The sequence below is a fragment of the Chrysemys picta genome, chromosome 3, assembly GCF_011386835.1.
Source record: "Chrysemys picta bellii isolate R12L10 chromosome 3, ASM1138683v2, whole genome shotgun sequence".
Taxonomy (NCBI): domain Eukaryota; kingdom Metazoa; phylum Chordata; order Testudines; family Emydidae; genus Chrysemys; species Chrysemys picta.
In genome coordinates, this window is record NC_088793.1 from 82,317,220 (window position 1) to 82,344,497 (window position 27,278).

The window sequence follows — 27,278 nt, forward strand, 5'->3', positions numbered from 1 at the left end:
TCTTGCGATGATTGTGAATCCATTCCTGATTAATGGCAAATGTGTTTTTAAAAAGGTCTTTTTGCCTCTAGATGTTGGATACCAGCTTGCTATGTTAGTGATATTAACATCAATTCCTTAAAACTTCAGCTTCCTCAAAACACAGAATTATTTGCCCTCCTCATGGTTTCTATAAAGCAGGAGTTTGTATTTGTGCGTAGTTATTGATAATAAACACAGGCACATGGGAGGCCTAAGAAGGGTAAATGAAGATCAAGATAATCATGTAAGAGATAAGTTCTGAGGACGGGTAAACAGAAAACTCTCCACTTCTGTGGGAAAACATGGAGGAGCAAATCCATAAACAGGAAAGAAAATGATGAATCTAAACAATGAGTCGCAGCAGTGATTTGCAGTGAATGTGATTATAAAGAACACAGTGTTCACAGCAGACATGCATCACAGCTTAACATGAAATACACCAACATTGCTTCCCCATTTCCCCTCACCCCATCCCTTCTTCCAAAGCCCAACTTCTGCTCTCCACTGGATTTGTTCAGCAATGGACTTCATACAATTGATTCAGTTCTCATTAAACTGATTTACTGGGCTCGCTGGCTCTGCTCAGTTTCAGTTTATTCCTACTTTGTTTAAAATTTGGGAAGTGCTGGGGGAGGGGACAGGACACTAATGGCTGCACTTGTGCAAACGGAGTGGCAGCTGATTTATTGCAAAGGTTATAAAGGAAAAGTATTAAGTGTGTTCCATTCTGCTTGGCAAAGCCATCCTGCACAATGTCCAACAAAACCCTGAGAGCACTGTTTTGCAAAAAGAAGGGGGGTGGAAAGCTCCACCAAAGATGTGCTCTTCGTCTTTGGAGCATTAATTAAGACTGTAAATCACAGGCAACATGAAACAACTGTATCCCACAGAATGTGGACAGTTGTGGAGTTCTGCTGCGCTTGTGTGATCAGCTTGAATACCTACACTGAAGCACTAATGGGAGGGCAAACTTCAAAGAGAAATTTTGGCATGAGGGAGAGGTCTGCAGGATCATTACATGGATAAAGTTGTAAAATAGACTCCTCCATGCAAATTGAGGGGTGGGAGAAGGAATGAAAGTTTGAAAGGTTTATAAGAACTTGGACATTTTTTTCTTTAAAGCACAGAATAAGTCCCATATTGATTTATTATTATACAATCTTTAGATATGTTTATTTATATTTTGATTATACAAGCAGGGGGAGGAGAGAATCTGTAATTAGACACTATATTGATAGTCTCTAAAAATAAGTTACTTTTCCACTTAAATAATTAGATAAGCATCTTCCACTGTTTTGGCACATTGTGGGCACGGTGGTTCAAAGTCTTATTCCTTTCATAGATTTATAGATTTTAAGGCCAGAAGGAATCATTAGGGTCATCTAGTCTGATCTCCTGCATAACACAGGCCATATAATTTCACCCCGTAATTCCTGCAACAAGATCATGTCTTGTGATCAAGCCAGAGCTTATCTTTTAGAAAGACATACAGTCTTAATGTAAAGACTTCAAGTGATACAGAACCCACATATCCTTTAGCAAGTTGTTCCAATGGTTAATTACCCTCATAATTAAAAATTTGCCACTTTATTTCTAGTCTGAGTTTATCTAGCTTCAACTTCTAGTCATCAGATTTCAGCAGAATTGCTCCAGTGTAACAGCGAAGAGAATTTGGGCCATTCCATCATTTACTATTCATTTTACTTTAGAGTATAGTAATTTATTATATGTATATTGATGATAAATGGCATGTCCTTAATAATTAAGTTACAAGTAAAGTATTTACCAGTACAACATATTTTCATCATTATAAGTAAACTGTTGTCCAACTAATTGGTGTCCTTAATTCCTCAGAGCATTCTTGGTCTGCTAAATGTGGTTTTCTAGAGATAATTTGCAATGCTGGGGATTCCAGATTGGCTGCTGAGTTTAGTTTTCCTTCTAATAGAACATTCCATTATAACAGAGATGCTCTCCTTAATTACATAGGATACATGGGAAAAAATTGTAAAAACAACTAACTCTGGAGGGGGAAAAAAACAGAACTATTTAGTATATGGCATTCAGGAGACCTCTTATTGAGTATCCAGTTGTTTGCAGTGTAGCTGTCACTCCCATTGAGCTTGGTAGTTTTATACCACTCATAGGACAACACACTCTGACACCATAACAATACCCCAGGAATATCCATTTGAAAATATATAATTCTTATAATTGTTTATGTCTGTACTAGAAGATTTAAGGAGTGGGAATGAGAATACAAGAGCCTCAGATCAAAAGTAGGATTCATATAGGGTTACCATATCTCATAAATAAAAAAAGAGGACCCTCCACGGGCCATGGCCCCGCCCATTTCCCCACCCCCTAGCCCCGCCCCAACTCCGCCCCTTCTCCACCCTAACTCCGCCCCCTCCTCCCTCCCACTCCCAGCCAGGGGGAAAGGGCTGCCCCAGTGCTACCAGCTTCACGGTTTCCCGGGCAGCCCCCAGACCCTGCGCCCCCAGCCGGCGCTTCCCCAGCGCAGCTGGAGCCCGGGAGGGGAAGCGCCCAGCCGGGGGCGCAGGGTCTGGAGGCTGCCCAGCAAACCGTGAAGCCGGTAGCGCTCGGGCTTTGGGCAGCCCCTATGCCTCCGGACCCTGTGCCCCCAGCCAGGCACTTCCCCTCCGGGACTCCGGCGGCTCTGCGTAACTTACACTGTGTAAGTTACACAGAGCCGAAGAGGAGCAGAGCCCCCGCAGCTGGAGGCTCTGCTCCTCTTAGGCTCTGTTTAAGAGCCAGGCTGCCCGAGAGCTACCGGCTTCGGGCAGCCCCCGTGCCTCCGGACCCTGCGCCGCCGGAGCCCGGGAGGGGAAGTGCCCGGCTGGGGGCGCAGGGTCCGGAGGCAAGGGGGCTGCCCGAAGCCGGTAGCTCTCGGGCAGCCCGGTTCTTAAACAGAGCCTCCAGCGACTGGGGCTCTGTGTAACTGACACTAAGTCAGTTACACAGAGCCCTGGGGGCTGGAGGCTTTTCTCCTCTTTGGCTCTGTGTAACTGACACTGGGTCAGTTACACAGAGCCCTGGGGGCTGGAGGCTCCAGCCACCGCAGCTCTGCTCCTCCCCGACTCTTCGGCTCTGTTTAAGAGCCGGGCTGCCCGAGCGCTACCGGCTTCGGGCAGCCCCCGTGCCTCCAGACCCTGCGCCCCCAGCCGGGCACTTCCCCTCCCGGGCTCCAGCGGCACAGGATCTCGAGGCACGGGGCTGCCCGAAGCCGGTAGCTCTCGGGCACCCCGGCTCTTAAACAGAGCCTCCAGTGGCTGGGGCTCTGTGTAACTGACACTGTGTCAGTTACACAGAGCCCCAGCTGCTGGAGGCTTTTCTCCTCTTTGGCTCTGTGTAACTGACACTGTGTCAGTTACACAGAGCCCCGGCGGCTGGAGGCTCCAGCCCCCGCGGCTCTGCTCCTCCCCGACTCTTCGGCTCTGTTTAAGAGCCGGGCTGCCCGAGCGCTACCGGCTTCGGGCAGCCCCCCTGCCTCCAGACCCTGCGCCCCCAGCCGGGCACTTCCCCTCCCGGGCTCCGGCGGCGCAGGGTCTGGAGGCACGGGGCTGCCCGAAGCCGGTAGCGTTCAGGCAGCCCGGCTCTTAAACAGAGCCGAAGAGTCGGGGAGGAGCAGAGCCGCCATTTTCCCGGACATGTTCGGCTTTTTGGCAATTCCCCCCGGACGGGGGTTTGACTGCCGAAAAGCCGGACATGTCCGGGAAAAAGAGGACGTATGGTAACCCTAGATTCATAGTAATTGGATTTGTTGTAACTTAGGCTTGGTCTACACTACCCCCCCTAATTCGAACTAAGGTACGCAACTTCAGCTACGTGAATAACGTAGCTGAAGTTCGAAGTACCTTAGTTCGAATTAGTTCAAACTTACCTTGGTCCACACTCGGCAGGCAGGCTCCCCCGTCGACTCCGCGGTACTCCTCTCGGCGAGCTGGAGTACCGCAGTCGACGGCGAGCACTTCCGGGTTCGACTTATCGCGTCCAGACTAGACGCGATAAGTCGAACCCAGAAGTTCGATTTCCAGCCGTCGGACTTGCGGGTAAGTGTAGCCAAGGCCTTACTGAAAAAAAGTCAATCTGTGTACTGTTTATGTTGTCACAGAAAGTACTCCTTGAGACAAAAAGCACCGCATGTCCTTTCCTTTAGCACTATGGGGGTACTGCAAAGCAAAATCCACATTGTATGCCTCGCCTTAATGGTAGAAAAGGACACTACTTACCTTTTTACATTTAAAACAGCATCCTCCTTATTATTTGGGAACCAGAGCATTAGTAGATTAGTGTATTATGCCTTCATAAGAGCTATTTGAATATTAATAGTCCAGTTCCCAGACAAGAATAAAGTGTGCTAAAGAGTAGAATCCTCTCCTACTACTACTGAGTTCAAAAAGGCTTGTGCTTTGATGGCCATCTGTAAATATTTTAAAGGGCACCCAATGTCTCATATTGTACCCATCCTGGAGGAAACTTTGTCCAGCAGATTAGAACCATTTATGAGTTTTGCTATTTTCCTCCTTTCTTGCCCCAAAGTTTTGAAAACCTCTTTTTGCAGAAAAGTGATATACAGTGTCCTCAACAGTGTTTAATTTGTGCTGTGTTCATAAAAAAGTCTCAACAGCCATGTGAAATTTGTGTAATGATTCAGCCCCTTTTCATCTGTAGATTTGAAAACACTGTACAAGAGGTCAGGATCATTATCCCTGTTTTACAGCGGGGGAAACTGAGGTACAGAGAGGCAAAGTGACTAGTACAAGGTGACTTAATGGCAAAACTAGGTATAGAATCCAGGTGTTCTGAGTCCCAAGTCAGTGTTCTGTCTACTAGGGCACACTATAAATGGCTTGACACTAAATTAGGGTTGCCAGGTGTCTGGTTTTTGACCAGAAAATCCAGTTGGAAAGGGGACCTGATAGCAGTGCTGACCAGACACTAAAAGTCCAGTTACCAGAGTAACCACGATCAGCCTCCCTGTCAAGAGGGCAGGAAGACCAGCAGCTGCTGATGGAGAGCCTCTGCGGTGGCTACAGGGGGCTTCTCATAGCACGGGGAAGTGGCTCTGGCTGAGAAGGGGGCCAGCCTGGGACTGGGGAAGAAGAGCGCACACAGGTTCACATTGACGCTGCGGGCAGAGCAGGCGAGGGGAGGGCAAGCTCCGAGCATGCTGGAGAGGCCGTGGGAAGGAAGGGGTCAGCCTGCTACCTGTGGGGCACAAATGTTGGGTGAAGAGCTGTTTGGAGAGCAGCCTCTGGCCCCGCTCTGCTTGCCAGAGACCCAGAAACTAATATTTCTGTGTAAGTTTTCTGGAGCCAGACAGAGCGAGCAGGTCACGGCTGCCGGGGGATGGAAGCGGGGTGGCTACAAACAATGGGGCAAGTTCCCCATATGGAAGCAAGCAGCTCTCTGCCCCCAGTTCCACAGACCCAAATGGGGTGTTTGGGACTGTCCCTTGCTTCAGTGTTGGGTGCCTGGAGGAGCTGGCGGGTGGAGCTGGGAGTCTAGACTCCTAGGTTCTTTCCCTGGCTCTGGGAGGGGAGTGGGGGCTAGTGGTTAGAGCTTGGGGGACTTAGGACTCCTGAGCTCTATTCCTGGCTCAGAGAGGAGAATGGTGTTTTGTGGTTAGAGCGGCAGGGGTGGGGGCAGGGAAAGGCTGGGAATTACTATAGTCCACTCAGATGTGAGATAAAAACAAGTTTCAGTGGAAAAACCTTCAACTCCTTTTTCACATAAGTCTTGATTTTTTAAAAAAAGGTAAATTAAATTAACATTTCTGTTGGTGCTTTAATTTACTATTGCCTTATAAAAGCTGAATGCACTAGTTTCCTTTTCTCTGTCCTATAGTGCTTCTGGCTTTCATAACTAGATAATTAATTTCTTCAAATACTAGATATTGCATATTGAGCTGGCTACAGTAAATACCTAAATTTACTAAGGCTATGTCTACACTAGAAAATTAAGGCGACCTAACTTATGTCAGCATACTGCCTCTGCAGTAATTACATCACTTGTGTGTGTCTACACTTTGCTCCTTATGTTGACAGTGCATGCTCTCACCAGGAGTGCTTTCGTCAATTGTACTGTCAGCATGGGGCATTGTGGGACAGCTCCTGAAAAACAGTAACAGTCAACATAAGCAATGCAGTATCTACACCAGGGATCGGCAACCTTTGGCACACGGCCCGCCAGGGTAAGCACCGAACCTGCGGACGCGGCAGGTAAACAAACTGGCCCGGCCCGCCATGATACTTACCCAGGCGGGCCGTGTGCCAAAGGTTGCCAATCCCTTGTCTACACTGACACTGTATTGACCTATCTACATCGACCTTGACTCAATGCTGCTCGTGGAGGTGGAGTTATTAAGTTGGCATAGCAGGGCAGTTACATCAGTGGCAGCCAAATTTAAGTGTAGCCACTTCCATAGTTAGGTCAACATAAACTGCCTTGCATTGACCTAACTCTGTAGTGTAGACTAGGGCTAAGAAATAGCCTCATAATCTTAATTTATTTTCAGCTGTACAGCCATAGCATTTCGGGAGTGTGAGGGGCCCTGTCAAACCCTATGTCATTGTTCTACCAAGTATTGCAGGTTCTAAGGCCATGGTTTCTATTGACTGCAAAGACCAACCCTGAACAGGGGAAAGTGTTAATAACCTGTGATCTTTGCAAACCAACAACATGTTTTCACTGCTATCTATTTTGTTTGCTTTGGTTTAAATTTTCAAGGCTCTCTTCCCAGGAAATGGGCTTAATAAACTGACTAGTATTTTAAAAAGAAAAACAGCGAGTCATCCTTATGTGTCCCCCAAAGCAAGGGGAGGTGGGGAATTGGCAGGGCCCCAACAGCTACTTCTGGGCTTTGTCCTGCACAGAGAACTACTTGAGATAAAAGATGGGATTCTAGAAAATGTGGGTATTTCCAAACACCAGTTAACTAAATTTAAAGTGGATGGCTTGAAAATGCCACTGCCAACTAGAGATTGCTTGAGTAGTTCAGAATATTGGCCTCAGTGAGCCCTGGAACAAAAGCTCTCCCTAAAAACCCCAGGCCTGTCCTTACTCAGATAATAATCCTACTGATGCCCAAGGGAGTTTTGCAAGATGAAAGATTACAGGATAGGGCCCCACCTTTGTAACACGTACTGCCAGCAACTATTTTGTAGCTTTCTGTATGACTCTTAAGACTGTGTACATTCCGAGTGGGATTTTCAAAAGCACACCATGCTGGGCTACCTGTGCTCCCACTGCATTCAATCAGAGTTTTATTACTGACTTCAATGATAGCAGAGTTGGGTCAATGATTAATGCTTTTGGAAAAAATCCCTCTAGATTTAGAATGGAAAAGTCCCCCCCAAAAATGTTGCTTGTGGATGACAGCACTGGAGAGGTCTTCAACTTATAAATAGAAGCAGCAAAGGCAATCAAGTTTTCCATACATACACACTGTCTGTCCTGTGACTGTGAGGCAAACAGTGCTTAATTTGTGCCAGGGTTTGCAAGGACTGAGCCCCAGCACCTCTAGGCTTGGCAGTTTATAGCCCCAGCACCTCTGGGCTTGCTGCATCAGTTATGAATGTAAAAAAATTGCTTAAACCCAAGCACCTTTTTCATTACAAATTAAGCACTGGAGGCAAGTCAGACGTGGATGGGTTGTTTCTATGCAAACTCGGTCTACGTGCCCATCACTTCCTGGTGCAGTTCTCAGACTGCAATTGTTTCCTATATTGAACACTTGGCTCTACTTCTTGGCGTGCCAGAGTAGGATAGATCACATCACTAATTTCTATGATTCTGTGATTACTCATGATTATTTGTATTACCAAAACAGGTCAGATGTTACAATATCTGCCTTCTAAAACACACCCTTCTTGGTATGTCCTACAGTTTCCATTTTCTTGTGTAAGAGTTCAAGGCAGCCACTTGGACCAGTGATTTGGCCTCATTTCATCACCTAGAAGTTGACTGGTTAAAATCTAACCAGTAACTTCACACCTGATATATTTAGTAACACATGACAAGAACTGTGAGCTAAATCAGTTTCTAAAGGCTGTAAGAAGATCAAAATTCCCTGCTCTGTCATAGAATGGAAATGAGTATACTTCAACTGCCATCCCTCCTAATCTGTTAGCCAGTCTTAGCAGCTTACCAAGCCTGTATTTAACCTATTTCCCTAATGGCAATTAAGAAATGTTTTCATTTCACAGAGAGAGGATTGCCAATGAAATCCCCTCGTCCCCCGCTCCCCCTCACGCTTGCTCTCTCCATCCCTCTACCCCTTCGCCCAAAGCATCCAAAGCATTCCCTGTATGTTTGGGCAGCATGCAGTGAGGAAGAAATGATTAAGCAGCTGAATGTTTGAAATCCAGCTAAATGCACTGATTATTATCTACTTAGGGCTTTCTTATCTTGAACTGTGTAGTGCTTAATGGCAGGCCCATTGTTTTCAGCTCAAAGGTATTAATGAAGGAATCAGGGCAGCGGGCTGATGTCATAGGTGGCTGAAAGGTGACCTGTTGGACTGATTTCTCTGACTCCACCCCTCTCTAAGACTGTTCCCACTAGTTCAGTAGAAGGGTTAGTATTTTTAGAGATTTTAAAAAAAAAGTCAGGTTGCATTTGTGTGTCTGGTAAAAGGATTGAAGAAGCTCCTAAATATCCTGCTTAAAAGATGTACTCATAGCTTCTGCTCTACTTTCTCACTTGATAAAGACTCTCACAGGCTTGCATGGGGTTCTGTGTGAAAGCGATCTGCCCCGTTCACACCTGTAGTAGAAACAGTCCAGTAGACTGCAGTGTGTGGCCTGAACTACATTGTTGAAGGTGAGGTTTACAGTTTGTTTTCACTTTGAAGAAAAAACTGTAAGAAAGTAGATGTTCCCAATAATTACTTTTTGACAAAGAAAGTTTTGCTTTTAGACAGTCCCTCTCCCTTCAGTAAATGATAGGATTAAAAAATTGTGTTTACGTAACCAAGTGTCAATTTGACTTTTTACAGTGTCCGAAGGGTAAAACTGCATTTGTTTAAAAATGTACACAGTTTATTAAAAACAAATTTCAGTATATTTTGGATGATCAGATTCCTCCATTTATATTTGAGGTTGTTATATTGTTAGGTATACGCTGTTCACCATTGTATAACATGACCAGTGAGAGCGAGAAAGATTTGAAGTATCTTACAATTCATCCTGGATGGCTTTGTTTGTATTTTTACAAACACTTTGATCTTTGTAACTGTGTATGTGATGCACCATAACAAATCTTACCCTCTTCCATTTATATTTTGCTGTGGCCTAGCAGAACACTTCTGCTTTTCTTTGTTTTGAACCAAAATAATCCATACTGCTTATTCTTACCTTTTTAACTTTGCACAATAGTGCCTTATTGAAAGTGATAAATATGAGTAAGAAGACATTATTAGATCAAATATTTTTTCCATTTACTCAGTTAAGAATTTTTTTAAAAAATATATATTACCAAAAGCAGACATCTAAGTTTTTGTGGTTTGGAATGGGAACAAATAAAGAACAAAATTGTTTTTAAGTTGTAGTGTCATAAGGTAGCAGATCAAGACCTTGTGTGTGTGCGTGTGTCCAAGTGAGCCTCAGACCAGAATGAAAAACATGCGTCTTTCTTTTTTTGCCTTTTAATGAGGCAGCCTTTTTCTGTAACACATAATTTAATCTGTATCTTTGTAACTACACTTTAAATTAATGTCTGTGATGGTGTGTGATTTAGGGCTTTTGTCTTATATAAATGAATGAGTGAAGAGTCTACTCCTTTTTGGTTCTTCCATTTCAGTTCAATTTCAGCCTGTTGAGGGTATGACCACCCATTACAAAACTTAGTGCTCATTTGAAGGACCCCTCTGAGTAGCTCATTAGCAAACACTAGATAGCAGAAGAGAAAGTGGAGGCAGGAAAAGAGAGTGGCACTGAATATTGATAGGTGAGTAAAAGCTGGCCAGATGAATACGATCTGTTTAATAGTAGCTTTGCAAAATAGTCTAGTGGAATCACTTGGTTTTTTTATCACAAGGAAAGTAAAGAACTGGATTACACTACATTTAACTCATCTTGTTTATAATCATTTCTTGCATTTGTTTGCAGAGTGTCTACAAAGAGAATCTTCTATCTGTTAACATTTTAAGTTAGACAAATTGAAAGAAGGAGGATTTAAAAAAATGAGTCATTGTGGATTGCAATCTATTAATAACATTATTTTAGGCCAAACTAATAACTGATCAAAATCTGCAATATTCCTTGTGTCTCTCATTTAATCCTATAGCTTCCTAAGAATCTGTAGTAAAAAGCTATTGAAATGTAAGATTACCAAATTGAAGCAATCAGACTGAAGTAATTAAGGAAGGGGACCAGTGTTTTTCTGAGATGACCAAAAGTCATCTTAGTCAGAGTTTCTTATCTTGAAACAGTTATTTCACAACTGGGTTTTAAAAAACTACAACCAAAAACCTGTTTTTCTTGTTAATTAAAATCTGAGGAAGCATATTTTGCATCATATTTGCTATTAGCTTCACATCTAAAATATTGAATCAGTCTTTCCTCACAAAATTGCATTGGGATTTTCAAAGGAAAAAGTGCTTCAATACTTGTTCAGTAGTTTAACTGATTATGTATCAAACTCATTGGTGAAATTTTTGTTTCCTGAATTTATCTTAAACCTAAAAAGGGTGGTGGTGGTGGGGGGAGTTTCAGTTTAAAGGTCAGAATGTTTCAGGATTTGAATCCTATGACATTTTTACTTCTTTCCCCTATTCTACCCAAGAACTGAGACTTAGAAGCTTTTAAAATGTTTTCCATTCTATCTAGTTTGGATTAAAATACTTTAAACTGTCAAATGTTAAATCCCAGATTAATTAAATATCAAAGTAAATTTTACAACATTCTATGTACAAAAATATCACTCTAGGAAGATATACAGCATTTGAGGTGGAGGGAAATTGGAGAGCTGGCAAAATTCAATAAAGGTTTCTTAGTGATAATTAATGTATATAGTGTCAAACATGGATGGAAGATACCTTACAGATAGTTAAGACCCTGTTTCAGTAATCCTTTGTTTATATTTAAGAAATGTTATGATTTGGGGTTTGAAATTAAAATACAGTAGCTTCTCTTCCTTAAGCAAGTTGAGGACCGTGTGATGTTTTTTAGCTTGACAGTCTGCAGGCAGACTACTTTTGGTGATTTTCTTTTGTGTCTGGAATAACTGTCAAACTGATTTAGCTTATCTGAAGTTACATTTATTTGCTTATCATTCAAGCTGGGAAGAAAATAGTGATGATCATATTATGTGATAATGTGAAGGGAAAAGTGTTATCCTCTTCCTCATTTGTCATGATGCTGATGATCGTGGGTTAAATTGAGAGCATTGCCACTGAAATTACTTTCAAGTCTGGAAAATTTAATCAGCAAAGGCCTTGGTAGCTATAAATTTGTGGCAGCAGTCCCTAATTCATCTTGTAATTCTATGACAGGCTCCAAATTGCCCGTATTTGGACAGAGATCACCACAGTGAACAGTTAATGAAAGAGTAGAGGGAACATGAAGGTCGATCATACTGAATTCTTCTCCCTAACCCTCAATTTTTATTGTAACAGATATTGATTTAATATCATTCATTTAACAGAGCTCTTTTTGTTTCGTACATACTGAAAGGTGAATGATTTTTCTCTTGGTTTATATCTCTTTTCTTTTCTCCCAGTATACACAAAACATTCCAGACTAGAAGCTCCCCATAGTCAAAATATGTCTCTAGAAATAGCTAACCAAAATCACACTTCTAGCCTGATAGCTTTAAATTCCTATCTTTATTTAGGTATAAGAATAAAACTTTCACTGACTGCATTGGCTGCTGCACATGTACATGTATCTGACAGCAGAATTTCGCCTAACGTGCGTGCATCTGAAAACCAGCCACATGCATCAGCTGCACAAACCCACAAACCTCAAAAAAAATACTTTTTAGCCCCTTGTGTAACTTAAACTACATGGTAAAAATTCTAAGTGATGAACCCCCCATTTGAGTAAAAGTAAATCAGGAGATTCTGTTCAAACTAACAGCATAAAATGGCATTAGGAAATACTATCGGTCAATAGCCGGGTCAACTTTTGTTTATGAGCCACATAGGGTGACCAGATGTCCCGATTTTATAGGGACAGTCCCAATTTTGGGGTCTTTTTCTTATATCGGCTCCTATTACCCCCACACACACGCCCCCTGTGCCAATTTTTCACATTTGCTGTTTGGTCACCCTAGAGCCACATCACAAGTAACCTCCACAACTAATGGCTGCTAACCAGACAAAATGCAAGATTTTCTAGTGACCTTTAAAACATAGTGATTCAATTTAATAGTGGATTATTAACAACAGTTGGGTAAATAATGATGTCAGGTAACAATGTCTCTTTCCTACAATATATCACCTTCTTGCTTTCCTAGTTTGGGTGTTTAAAAAATATGTTTGGTAATTCTACTTTCTTTTTTTCAGGATCCCTTGTTTCTCTGAAAGGCAAGAGACTTACCTCTTCTTCTCCCTCGTTAACTCTCCTCCCCCAAACCCTCTTCTCTCTTATTCTTCTCTCCTTGGCTTCTTGCTCTCCTCTTTCCTTCCCTCACTCCCTGCTTTTTTTCTTTCATCCTTCTCTTCTTCCATTTGGCTTTCACTTCCTAGAAGGCTCTTTAGCTTGATTTTTGTTTGTTTGTTTGGTTTTGTTTTGTTTGTTAGAAGTACAGTAGAAGCTGTTTGCCAGAAGCTGGGAATGAGCGACAGGAGATGGATCACTTGATGGTTACCTGTTCTGTTCATTCCCTCTGGGGCACCTGGCACTGGCCTCTGTCGGAAGACAGGATACTGGGCTAGATGGACCTTTGGTCTGGCCCAGTAGGGCCATTCTTATGTTCTTACTAGTGACCAGAGGAAGAGAAATGTTGGAAAAGTAAAAGCAGTGGTCATTCAGTGCATAACTCCCAGTGTCACTTCAGTCGACAAGAAGTAGCAGGAAGCCCTGCTACTTATGATGAAACTAGATCAGGAATCTCCTACAACTTCAGGGTCAGCTCCCTTCCTATCAAATTAAAGCTAAAAGCTATTTTGCAGGGGAAAGATGGGAGGTGAGAGAAGTGGGTGGAGAAGGCCACTTTCTTCCTGAGATGCAGGGAAAGCTGGGAAGAGAGTTTAGAGGTGAGTTTATTTTTTTAAAGTAAACAGTTAAGTAAAGAGTCAGACTTATTCCCTAAGGAATCTCTCTCATACAACCTGCAGCAGGGACACAGGGACTAAAGGGGTGAAAAAAATACCTATAAGACTTGTCTGTCTTTTATCACTGTGGTTAGTGTATAGTCAGGATTGCCTCCACCATGTAAACTCTTTAAAAACAGCTGTTCCCAAAAGGCTCTTATTTAGAATTTCACTTAGTTTTTTAAATAGGCTGTTGAATCACACACAAATTTACAAGCTCTAGTATAGAGGTGGTCATTCAAAGGTCAACATTCACAAACAGTTAACCACACCACAGTGTCTGAGATAGAAGCCGAGCTGTGCAGGAACTAGAATTTTTCTGTTTTTTGTGGATCACAGATGGCAGTGTGGCATAGGAAGAAAGGTGGTCTCTTGGGACCAATCCTACAATTTAATCTGCACCGGTGAAGCTTTGTGCCTGCATGGAGCCCTTTAGAAGTCGATGGGTCTCTGCATAGGTACAGAGGTCCACCCACGTGAACTCAGTTGCAAGACTGTGGCTTTAGGCAGTGCTTAATTTGTAATGAAAGAGGTGCTGGGGCTCAAGCAATTTTTTTACACTCATAAATGATGCAGCAGGGCCAGAGGTGCTGGGGTATGACTGCCAAACCTAGAGGTGCTGATTCTTAGCCCTGGCAAGCTTTGGCACAAATTAAGCACTGGCCTTAGGTAGTAAGGATATGCTGCTCTTAGTTCAGACGTGCAACCCTCAAGAGCTGCTTAGACTTAGGGGTGTCTATGGCCCTAAAATGGCCAGGACATTATATCAATCAAATCCTTGTTGATCACAAATTATTTTTGCTCTGCTTCAAATGAATGAGAGGAAAGTGAAATGTTATTGCCAGCTCACCTTCTTACAGTGTTAAAATATAGCATTATTCACTGATAACATGTGTTTTCAATTGTGCATCTCTTGAATTTTCACAAGAACCCAGTCTGAGAAAGCTGGGAAACCTGACTGGAAGTGACCAGGATCTGTGCAACTTGTTCTTGCATTTTTTGTGTGTGCGTGCATAGCTTACAGCATTAGATCTTTTATGTGAAGTTGATATGAAGGAAGTAATTTCAAAGTAGAAAAATGGCTTACAGAAAATCTTGGAAATGTTTTTGTTTGTTTAAGGCTATATTTACTGGGTGCTAAAACAAAGAATCTTGTGCCTAAATACCAGTCATTTATAAAATAATGATTCATTATAAAAAATAATAAATATTCCTCATTGTGAGAAGAGGAAAAAGTATTAGTGCTGATCCTGCTGGCAGGGTTTCTTTTTACAACTGAGTCCTCTGTGGAATGCTAATCAAGTCCATTCAGAAAAGACTTAATTAATTTAATTAAAATCTGTCAGATCAAACTGATTAGCCTGACATCTAGGCCTGGATGGAGGAAGCAGGCTTCTGGATGGTGCTTCTGTTGCTGCTGCTGTTGAAGTGGGCTTGCTTTCAGCAGTTAAAGATGGATAGTCGCTAAAGTGATCAAAGCACTCTATCTATCTTTCATTACCATTAGAATAAATGTTATGGTTCCCCCAGGCCAGTGATCCAGTTTCTTTTTGTTAGAGAATATTCTATAATTCAACAGGACCAACAGTTCAGGTAGTGGCAGGTACCCAGCTCTGATTATGACTGAAGGAAAGAGAGGGGTGACCTTTCTTACCCCTTTGACAGCTGGAATACAGATTAAACATTTTTCATCCCTTTGCGATCCCCTGTCTTAATCATTGGCCATGACCACACTTGCAGGAAAGAGACAAAGGCCATGTCATGTGACCCCTCCAGCGATTACTATTGACACAGAAGGCTTTGAGATCCACATTTTAGAGTGGCAGAGCAGTGAGTGTCCTCTCTGCTGTGAAGAGGGAAAGCATTGCTCAAGTGCAGCACTCTCCTGAATGCTCTTGGGATCAAATACTATTAGAAGCTTCTTGAGGGGAAAAGTGAGTATCCATCTGGCAATGGGCAATGTTCTTTTTCCATCAATGACAAAAGGCAAGTGGGAAGGAGGAGGGAGGAGAGTGAATCATCTATTTATTGAAGGGCGTAATCCAGACCAATAACTTTCTGGTGTATCCTGACTGACTTCTGTAATCCACTATTGTAGTGAAACATTTTATACTCCTAATAATGATAAAAATCAAGCAGTACCAAATCAGTACATGTGAGCTTGCAAATTTTCTTTGCTTCCTAGTAGATCAGAAATACATTATGGAGTTCAAGTAAGTAGGGAACACACAAGTTAAATGCTGAAAAAAAACTGATTTTTTCCCTTAAGAATACATGCTTCTGTATAACAGTCTGCCTGATTGAGATGTCTACATTTGCTAAAATGCATAATGCTGAAAATGTTAGGACAACTAGAGTCTGAACAAAATTAGGATGTATTTGGGAATATTGCTAGATTGTTCTGTTTTAAAGACATTTAAAGTCTTAATGGTTAGATAAATCCACCGTTCTTACTTCAAGTATACCAGGGAAAGTTTAATTCTAAACTGTTATTTTATTTACTTATTTAATGTATTGATAGGGAGGATGGGAGATATTACAGTTATGCAAAATGGAGAAATAATTTCACAGTTTAAGGAACACCTGTTGTGCTTCTCAGGTTTTTTCATATACAAGTTGTTGCAAGTGTGTATATGTCAGAGCTGTCCATCACTGGAAATACTTCATGCATATGGGGAATTGTTTATCTTAATTTCAGAGACTAAACTGAGCTTGAAGTTGAGGAGTTGCTTCCTTTAATATTGGATTGAGCTTGTCTACTGAAAATGTCAGGTGCTTCCTCAAGTACACAAAGCTTCACAATTCTACAGATGCTAATAGTGAGTTGTAGTTTCCATGGCAAACATCAGGCCAGTCAATACAATCAGTTTTTCTACCCTTCTCTCCCTCTTCTCTCCTTCCACTCCCCTTGTCCAACATCCACATTTACACACTTACATTACATTTTTCATCTTCAAAGTAGTTTGTAAACATTTTATAGCCACAATTATTGGCTAGATTCATCAAAAGGATATGGCTAGTAGCTGTTCAGATTTGGGGTCCTGAGTCTACCAGGACTTGCACTGTGTTTTAACTTTATGTACTATAAGTAATTCCATCAGCTTAAATGGAACTACTCATAGCTCATAAAATTAAGCACATGCGTTAACCTTTGCAGGATGGGAGTTGTGACTAATTCCAATTCAGTAAAAAATCGAAAGGTACATGAAATCATTCTACTGAGTACCAATTTACTATATTTATAGAAAACTAGCACTTTCTGACAAGGGTAAGAATGGTAGAAGTTGATATTTAGGAAGTGCTAGTAATCTATAAATGTGTGGTGGTTATTTGTTGGAATGACTTTTAGAACTTTAATTACCGGAAATGCCATTGTGTGAAAGTGGAAGCCGTCCAGTCCGATGCATCCAAGGCATGTAGTATAGTGAAAGGATGCTCAAATGTTTGATAGAAATGAATAACTTTTTAGTTCTTGCGTTTTAAACAAGCCTCTTGTCAATATAATTCTACAGCTGCATTGTTGGCAAAAAAGCAGAAACATGTCTACATTTCACCTGCAGCTATAGTCCCTGACTCCTGACTTTCCAGCTTTATGGCAGTGGCCGTTGAATTGATATGGATATCCTTGAAACAGGCAAGGTAGCTTTAATTTGAACAGTGAACCCTGCAGTAAAGAGAGTATGTTTGGTCAGGGTAAGGTCTTATCACTAGGGAAACATGTTTTATTGAACACATGAGGGTCAGAAGGGTAGGGCAGACAAATGCCACAGGAAGTAAAGAAATTGGTAAATGTATTTATAGTTCTTAAAATATTGTATTATTTTCCCTTCTCTACTATATAATACGGGCTTTCTGCCATGCTGGGAAATCTAGTCATCTCTCTCTGAGGGTTTCTTAGGCCCTGATCCTGCAATGAGCTCTGTGTGGGCACAGGGGTCCACCCACTAGGAACTCATTGCACAATAGGGGATTTGGTAGACAGTATCTTCAATGATGTCTCCTGATGATGGCTATGCCATGGCACGAGGAGCTTGTTCTCGTTAGACCCCCTTTGCATCAGCTATTGCAGGCACACTGCCAAAGTCCTGAGTTATGGTATGCTCACTGCATGCTAATTTTTTACTGTATATTCTCTTTCCTGAAAGTCTCCCCACTTCTCCATTAATTTTTGTCTTAAGATGATATATAATTAAATTATAATTTAGTATTTTCTTTTACATTGTCAAATTTAATCTTTCAAGTACCTATCTTGAGAAAGCCCAAGACTTTCCCAAGGCCTGGAAAATATCACTTCACATAACAGAGAATGAATCCTTGGCCCTGAACACTGGTATTACACAGCTTACTAGGGATGAGTGTGTTGGGAGAAGAGACTTATTTTTGTTAATATTATTGATCTCTTCTTTTATTGGTCCTATTCCCAAAAAGTCATTGCAAATTACAAATTAAAATAGTGTTCCCTTTTTGTGTCTTAAACTAAAATCTGTGGGGAAACTGCACTGGATATCGTGTAGCTCTAATTTTTTTCTCCTTGGTCCTAGCCCCCAGTTTAGATCCCACTTAAGCAAAGGGCTTAACTTTAAGCACATGTTCATGTCTCATTCAATTAAATAAGAATTAAGCACATAATTAAGTACCTTGCTGAGCAGGGATGGACTTAAGTATGTGCTCTAAGTCAGTGATTCTCAAAGCCAGTCTGATGCTTGTTCAGGGAAAGCCCCTGGTAGGCCGGGCCAGTTTGTTTACCTGCCACGTCCGCAGGTTCGGCCGATCGCGGCTCCCATTGGCTGCGGTTTGCCGCTCCAGGCCAGTGGAGGCCGCAGGAAGCGGAGCGGGCTGAAGAACATACTGGCCGCCCTTCCCGCAGACCCCATTGGCCTGGAGCAGCGAACCGCGGCCAATGGGAGCCGCGATCGGCCGAACCTGTGGACACGGCAGGTAAACAAACCGGACCGGCCTGCCAGGGGCTTTCCCTGAACAAGAGGCGGACCAGTTTTGAGAATCACTGCTCTAAGTTAAGCACATGCTTAAGTGCTTTGCTGAATCAGGGCCCTAAAATGAAGAAATTTCTGTGCTAGAAAGATGCAAAAAACTAAGGGCCTGATTTTGACCTTACAGTGAAATAAATGAGTACAGTAACTCCACTGACATGAGTGGAGTTACATGGATGTAAAAATGGTGTAAAAGAAAGCATAGGCTTGTGGTAAAGGGACTGGAGGTGATATGGTCTCAATTCCTGGCTCTGTTTTAGACTTACTGAATGACTTTTGGCAAGTCACCTATGTTCCAATACTGAACTTGTCTCTGCACAAGTGAACGCCAGCACCCACAAAAAGTCTCAATGAAGTTAAAAATTGTTTTGCTAAATCCAGAATTGTAGGATTGGGGAAGGTGCCTATGCCTCTGTTCTCTTTCTATAAAATGGACACAATAACATTTCCATTCTTTCACCCTTTTTCTGTCTTCTCTTTGTAGACTGTAAGCACCTTGAGACAGATTAGTGAGCCCAAAGAGGGTTGGTAGAACAATTTTGTTTAATTGCAAAGCCTTTTTGCTAGCATTGAGTCCATGGTTGTCTACAAGTTTGGACTTGGCAAAATAATGTTTGTGATATGACTACAAATTACTTACAACTAAAGACTTATTAATATTTTTGCATTGAAACAAAATAATGGCAGCATCAAATAGTTTTGTTTCTTGTTGCGAACATGTTTCAGTTCCGAGTAATTTTTATAAGACTACAAAAAGTTGTAAAAATGTAGAACTTGTAGAAGTGTGGTACGCTTACAATTTATAAATTGACTGCTGCTACTTCAGCATATGAAAATTAGACTTTCCTGAATATCCATATGCTCTTCAGCAAATTTATCTGAGGAGGAGAGAAAGATCCCTTTATACTGACTGCTTTTAGGGTCTTTGTTAAAATATGCATACCTCTGGGTTGAATTTTTAATGTTTGTCTATGTAATTGTGATCAGTTTTCAATATACGTAACAAAAACAAGATGGGTGCTGTAATATCTTTTATTGGACCAACTTCTCTTGGTGAAAGAGACAAGCCTTTGAGCTTACACAGAGCTCTTCTTCAGTATTTAGGTTTAACTACCACGTGCACAAACAAGAAGCTGGTGTCCAAGCTTAGTGTAGTATGTGTTGTTGTTTGTAATTTTTCACTTTTAGGCACCGATTTTCTGTTGTGTTGTGCCAAATTGTTTAGGTGCTGCCATTCTGAGTAACAAAAGTGGTTGCCCTAAACTGCATGAGTGTAAAAATATGTTAATAAGCACCCATGGTGAGTGTAATTTGATCTCTATGGGGTTTCATTAATGGTTAGCTGTCCCTACTGAACCTGTGCTCCTTAAACAAACACTGCTCCTGTGGGATGAGCCCCCCTCCGCCCGCATCCCAGACAGAGCTTAGCAAGGCTGTGAGACTGGGGCTTTCCTCTTAAGCAAGTAGGAGAAGACAGCAGGAGGGCTTTCACTGTCTCTTCAAACAGGAAAGGAAGGCATCATGTGTCTAGAATTGCTATTTTCAAATAAAGACTGGAGGGATGGGTGTGCCAGGGTCTCCTATATGTCCTGAAGTTCACAGGGTGGCTGACCTCACTCAGCTGTTATTTTGTTTGTTTAACTGACTGGTGTCCAAACAGGTGCCCAATGCAGTAGAAGACTGATTTGGATAGCTGGCATAACTTTGCTTTCACACTACAAGAAAAGGGGGAAGAAAAAAAGCAAAAACATGCTTTGCACAGGAAGGGACTGTGTGGAGATATTCTGCACAGTGATTGAAGGGGCAATATAGTGATGAAGCTCATATATATATAATATGAGAGTGTGTGTTCAAGTAAGTGGAAGGTCTGTGGAACTTAAAGCTGTACTCTGCTGTGAAAACAAAGAGAGGCTTTGTGCTGATCCTCGGATAACAATCATGTTTCTTGAACTTACTATATATGATGGCAAAACTTTAGAACTCTGCCGCAAGAGAGACTTCCCACAAGAAGAAGTCTCCACATTTTTGAACAGCAATAGCATTGCATTACCAGCTTGCTCAGTGTAAGAGGTTTAGATTAGGGGTGGGTCTGCACCGAAACTCCAGTCTGAACAACCCTCAAACTTTGGGGAAACTTTGGGTCTGGATCTAATTGTTACAGTTCTGAGCTATCTTGTATTTAAACTTATATTTAAAATAGAGTAATACATCAATTTTACACACATGAAATAAGTAATTGTGGTTCTTGCTTACTGTTTCCAAACTCTTACTTTCTACATGTAGATGGATGAAATTCAGTGCAGAATATGTTGGTTTTAAATCATGTCTAGGCTAGAACCAGTATATTTCAGTCTTTTTTAATTATAGCCACTTGGTATTCCAGGTTTGTGACCTTGGGTAGTGGTATAGGATAGAGATCAGCTAGCCTGCAAATGACGCCCTCTTTGCTTATGACTTCCTGACTTTAGGCAATATAGCTCTTTCTTTTTTTCTTTGATGACATCTGCAAATATTTGCCCTACAAACAAATGAGATTGCTTAGCTCTGAATAAAGTAATAAAATTATAACTATGTAGCCTCCACAACTGACAACAGAAGCAGCTGTTAAGAAGAAAACTTTAAAATGTAATTGGAATTTGACAAGTTAAAGCCATTTTTACTATCAAGATAAATATTCCTTGTCTGTTAGTATGCTTTAGACTACTGATATAACTATATTTAATTCAATGGAGTTACTCCTGACTGTTGTTAGTGAGAAAATGATCAAGTCATAAGAGAATAAAAAAAAAATCTTACTTTTCACAATTTATGCTGTTTGTTTACAGTAAACTTCTTTTCACTCAGGTTGCACAATGAAACTACACTGGTCAGTTTCACTATTGTTAATAGTTTTACTCTCTAGTTGTCATGTTATTGAAGCTACAGTTCTCACAGTGAATGTCTAAACAACTTTTCACTGAATTTTTTAAAGGAAATGTATTGGGACAATTGTGTTCCTATTATTATGTCTTTTTAAAATCACTTTTAGAAAGCAAAACCTAAATTTGGAACGCAAAATTATGGTAGTATCATGTTATCTTGACAGATTATTCATACATGACTATTATTTAATACAGGCATCAGCAACCTTTGGCAAATCCCTCGGCCCACACCGCTTCCTGCAGCCCCCATTGGCCTGGAGCGGCGAACCGCGGCCAGTGGGAGCCGCGATTGGCCGAACCTGTGGATGCGACAGGTAAACAAACCGGCCCGGCCCGCCAGGGTGCTTACCCTGGTGGGCCGCATGCCAAAAGTTGCCGATCCTGGATTTAATATTATGATTAAAAGCATTGAATTGATGTAAAATAGAGAATGAAATAAAAGCAAATATGTGTAATTGAAATGGATCAAACAAGAATTTTGCCAGTCCTAAAACATGACTGATTTTTGTTTTGTAAATTCCAAGTGATTTTTGCTTAATTTAGGAGGAAGATACACTACATTCAGGAAATATAGTCACACTCTGGCTACTGTGATGTATTATTTTATGAGTTTCAGATTTAGTTTAAGTGAATTTGTATAGAAAGGGTAAGGCATGAAATCAAACTATCTAAAGCAAGTCTGAGATTAAGAATCTGAAATAAGAGAATGTCTTTGGACTAAATAGTTATTTCTTCTATTTGTTTATTAAACAAAAATCTATCCTGAATCCTGATCCTATTTTTTGCTATTTAGCTTGGAAGTGCATCTTATTAAGCACAGCTATCTTGAAAGCTGTTCTGTTAGGCCATCTTACTTTGATTAAAAAGAATAAAGTCTAAGATTCTTATGGAAAAATACTTTTTGAATATAAGAGTCTTTACTAACATTTGTTTTATGGCAATTTTATCAGGTGCAATGTACCTGCTAAATATTTATAATGCTTTCCCTGGGTGGAAAGTTTATCTGAAATCTTTAACCTTCACAGAACAGAGTGTAGGTCCTAAAGACTGTCTGGAGTACAAAGGTTATGTACTGCTTGTAAAATATCTCCAGAATAAAAGCCCATTTGAGCCATCACAGCAAGAGAACATTACTACTGGGTTTGGGCTGTCCCCCGCACCTCACCCTGAATGAGATTGCATGTGCTGAAGTACCTTGCTGGATGAAAAAGAACAAGAATAACTATGAGATGGCTGATGATATTGATCTATAATAGAGTATCCCTTTACAACATTTTCTTTATTGGGCTTAACACCATGAATACGTATATGGGCCTCATCCAGTGCCCATGAGTCAGTGGAAAGACTTCCATCGATACAAATTGGATTCAGATGGGGCGTAAGGCCCAGATTTTTGAAGGCATTTAGGTGTTGCTCTGTTCACAATTACAAGACCTAATAGTGTGATTTCCAAAAATGCCTAAGCACGTTTTCCACTATCGGGGATTTAGACAGCTAAGTTCCACTTTCAAAAGTGCCTTGGATGCCATTGATTTCAATGGGAGTTAAGCGCCTAACTACCTTTGAGGACCTGGTCCCTAGGCATCTTTGAACATCCCATTAGGCAGCTATCTGCATCCTGGATGACTAAACATGGTTTTTAAAAATCTAGGCTTAAGTGTATATCTATTTGGAAAGCCTTCTTTCAAAGGAGCTTTTCGACCCAGAGAGAGTAATCAGTTTCCTTAGTATGTATAAACAGTTTTATGAGTGCATTTGCCGTTTGCCACAAGCATTCAAACTTCTGTAACATATCATCTTCTGCACCCATTTTTTAATGCTACAGAATATATAAAATTTTACCAGACATAAGTTTAAAGAAAACCTGAGTGGAGGAACAGCATATCTTTTCAGTTTGTAGCATAGTACATACTATTCATCTCCCTTTTCTATTTTGTTGGAGTGGGGGAGGAGGGAAGTTAACTGAAATTGTTTTAGAACTTTCTATTAAATTAATCTATTTGACAACAGCAATATCTGTACAGCAGCTAACAATTTTTAACAGTCAGTAATTAATCAGATGGTGTTTGTAAAATAATATGGCCCTGATCCAAAGCCCACTGAAGTCATTGACTTCAACGGACTTTGGAAAAAGGCCTTGAGTTCCCAACTATTAAATCTGTTTCTTAGTAGTAAATGATAATTGATGATTCCTCTGTGAACATACGTCTCAATCCTTGAAGGTCCTGAGCAGGGGCGGCTCCAAGCACCAGCGCAGCAAGCGCGTGCCTGGGGCGGCAAGCCACGGGGGGGCAGCCTGACAGTCCCTGTGAGGGCGGCAGTCAGGCTGCCTTTGGTGGCATGCCTGCGGGAGGTCCGCCGGTCCCGCGGATTTGGCAGCAATTCAGCGGCGGGGACGCCGAAGGCGCGGCACCGGCGGACCTCCCGCAGGCATGCCGCCGAATCAGTGTGACCAGCGGACCGCCGGCATGCGTGCCGCCGAAAACCGCCTGACTGCCATGCTTGGGGCAGCAAAACACGTAGAGCCGCCCCTGGTCCTGAGTACCCTCACCAAAATTATTCCTAGGATTGGACTCGTTGGTTTTAAATTAAAGATTTATTTTGTGGAACATACAATTCCCAGATATGTCCACTGAGCAGCATAAATTGGAATCTGAGGGACAATTTGTTGTGTGTAAATCTAGTTTTGTTGTAGTTGAGGAGCTTAATTTGCAGCATGTCTTAACCAAACATGGAAAATAGAAGGAGGTTTTTGATAATACTTAGCTCTCATTATTTTAACACCATTTTGAAACACAAGCATTAATGAATGATTAGCTCTTACAGAGACTCTTAAACACCAGTTTCTTACATACCTCTAATCTATAGTTATTCATTCAATTCTGTGAATATAAGTCCTGCAAAAAGCAAGCAGAATGGCACATCAGCACTACTAATTCTTAAAGGACCTTGTGTCCCCCAGTGCTTGCCAATATCTGTTTGTTGAGTGATGCAACAGTTTGCTAATTAAACAGCTCACAGTGGTGGATGGAGCAGAACTTGTGGACATTTAACCAATTGAACAATTTATTGCTGTAATTGAAGGGGTTAGTTGGTGTTTATTAACTAGCCTTCCTGTCATGTTTACTGATGAATCATGGGAATAACCCTTGGCCCCTGACTTTTGTTTTTAAATGTTCCATAGGTATTATTGACATTTCAGTTGTCAGAATTCAAAGTTGTTACTCCAAGGTCAGAACTTTACTTAATCCCATTTTGCAAATTCAGCGAATTTATTGGCTTGTTCTTGCTGGGGTGGAGGTATTGTATTATAGATGGGTGACTATCCTTTGTAGGACAAAAAGGAGATTTTAGTTAGAAAAACAGTGAAAATCCCTTTTGCTGATCTGGAAATTGGTGGGGTTTCTTTTAGAAAAAGCTGAAACTGCTTATTGTTGGAAAATTAGTTTTAGTCCACATAATCTTCATCTAGCAGTTTATTTTTCTTATTCAAGCATTGTCGCTTCTGAAATCTCCATCATCATTAAAGCAGACTTGAAGGTAGGAGAATGACATTATTGCTGTGCCATACAGCAGGGATTCCAATGAAATGTCTGAGGGACATGCAGTTTTGACCACAGCTCTGTTCAGTGGAACAATGAGTCCTGATGATGACAACCGGCTGCTTCTCCCCCTTCCCAATGAAAGCTGTTTAGCTAGAACTAATTGACCATTCCTAACATGCAATTAGCAAGGATATTAATCTAGTCCTGACAAGTGTGAAAATTAGTTTCTTCTAGCCCACTCAATAGACACTGTATCTGCTTCAGGCTCCCCCATGGCTGATCAATTGTGATTATAAACTTGCTTGGGGTTTAATGTGTCAGAACTGAAGAATAGCCCATTTTTATCAATCACATTTGACTCACACACCATAACACAAGAGAAGTTGATGAAAAGGAAGTAGGCTTAATACATCCAGAATACTTGCTGTCAGTTCCACAGTCAGTAAAGGAAATGTTTGCTTCCTTCTTTGTTTTTTTTTAATTAGAAGGATGGGTCAAAACTATTGTGAATTACATTCAATTACAGCTTGAATTTTAACTGATTTTTCTATTCATTCTATAGTTAGCACTATGACCCACTCTCTTCCCCAGCTTTCATTGCTTGTTTATTTTTGCGTTTAATTTTTCTTCGTCCCACCTCATGCTGGGCACACTGCTGAGTATAATGGGGCCCAGATCCCTGATTGGGCCTTCTACGCTCAACCATAATATGACTATTAAATAGTGACAATTAATAGGCTTCTGATATTTGGATTTAAGAAGTGATTTAGAAACTTGGGCCAGATCCTCATCTGCTGTAACTCAGTATAGCTCCTTTGCAGCGTATGTAGCTCAATGGATCTGGGCCCTTGAGTTCAGCAAAACATTCATTATGAATTGCTAAAAGAGTTCCATCTGAATCAGCAGACAGCTGTGCTAAGTGATCTTTATCCTTAGAACTAGACAAGGAAATTTGTATTTCCTGTTTTAATTAGAAAGGACTTTCACAATACAAGAATAAAAGACAAAGCCTACCCCAAAGACATGCATCCGTTTTACATAAAATGAATGCAGTATAAGTGTGAGAAATTGCTTGAAGATGGTCTTGATATTGAGAATATTCAGAGTATGTACTTCATAGTCAGCTGAGGCACTCTTTGCCAATAAGGTTGGGAACCTCTATAATTTTTATTCTTCTCTGAGAAGCATGTTAATGATACTTCCAGAACGATGAAAAAAAGTCTAGACTACTGTGATATTTCTTACAAGTGTGGGAAGGTGGGTGAATAAAGGAAAGAGAACTGCTCCCTTTTTTAGGGGTAGAGTAGCTCCACAGCATGGCCAGCCTGGCTGCAGTGAGTGTACTCTACGGCTGTTTGTTGTTGTCCATCTTAGAAGACAGGGGCCAGAAGTGAATGTTTGCCTAGGGCCAAGTGATGGGTTAATCCAGCCCTGGTAGTGGGAACCAGATGGGTCAATTTGATGTCAAAACTGATTAAAAATTATTCAGTTTTGCAAGTTGGTGACTTAAATTATCTGAATTACCTCACTGAATAAAGGGCCTGTTAAAGCTGAAAATTGAACTGTGTGATTGTCAGTGGTAGGAATATACTACATTATGTTGCTTTCCCCTCCCCACTCTTTTATATACAAAAATTGAAGCACAATAAAGACATATGTTGCCTCTTGCTTAAGGAGCTTATGTAGTTTTTAATCATAATTTGATAGTGTTTCCATTCCTATTCAAAACTTCGGTATTAGCAAGTTATTTCAGAACCTACATTTCAAAACTGCATTAATGTTTTTTCTCTTACTACTTTAAAAAGTAGTAATGGTGTGGGGAAAAACCCCTTTCCTGCTCTTACTCATTAACAGTATGCTCTGGATTCTGCCATCTGAGCAGAAAATCATTGATCAAAATAAAATGTTATCTAAATAGTAACATAGTAGTGATGGAAAGCTGCAACTGCAAAGAAGCAAGAGAATGAATAATAGCTACCACTGTCCTGAGTTTGAAAAGTCAGAGGAAATGGCAGTAAGGAAAAGCAAATGAAGATAGATGAAACCCCAAAAGGGTGAAGGAGATCTCCTCCACAGTGGACAAGGATGGACGACTAACTCCTGGGGCACCTCAGCTGTTGCTTTTCATAGTGGTGTTTTGAAAGGGCAATGTTTCAGAGGAGTGCTTCCTGACTGTGACCGCTGCACAGCACTTACAAATGCTGTGTCGGTCAGTCAGAGGTCACTGCAAGTTGACTCAACACCTCAGATGGAGAGAAAACTCTAGGGAATAAACCATTTAATATCACTATGTCTCAAAGGCACTCTAATAGTTCAGATCCAGTTATTTGACTGCTTTTCAAAACAAAGGTTTTTTTTAACAGTAGGGGCCTGTGGTCTAGTGATTTTTTTGGTTCACCTTCTGCCCAAAAAGGCTGATCCAAAATTGATTTGGTTTCTCCCAACTTCATGTTTTGTTTTTCTCTTTTAAATCTAGAGTAGATTTCTTTTCTTTAGTTTGTCCCTTTGAAACTCTGGG

The 27,278-nt window shown here is 41.1% G+C and overlaps 1 protein-coding gene across 5 annotated transcripts in view; it reads left to right on the forward strand.

Annotated features, from left to right (window-relative positions):
- Positions 1–27,278, forward strand: part of PRDM1 (PR/SET domain 1) — a 118,939-nt gene that overhangs the window by 38,055 nt on the left and 53,606 nt on the right. The window contains exon 1 of one of the 5 annotated variants that reach the window (XM_042857657.2): positions 11,456–15,237. The exons of 3 other annotated variants lie outside the window; for them this stretch is intronic. In XM_042857657.2, coding sequence (XP_042713591.1) covers positions 15,193–15,237 — 45 coding nt within the window. In that variant the 5' untranslated portion in view covers positions 11,456–15,192. Of the gene's footprint in view, positions 1–11,455; positions 15,238–21,414; positions 21,530–27,278 lie in introns of those variants that run through there. One more of the 5 variants, XM_065588279.1, reaches the window with a different exon arrangement.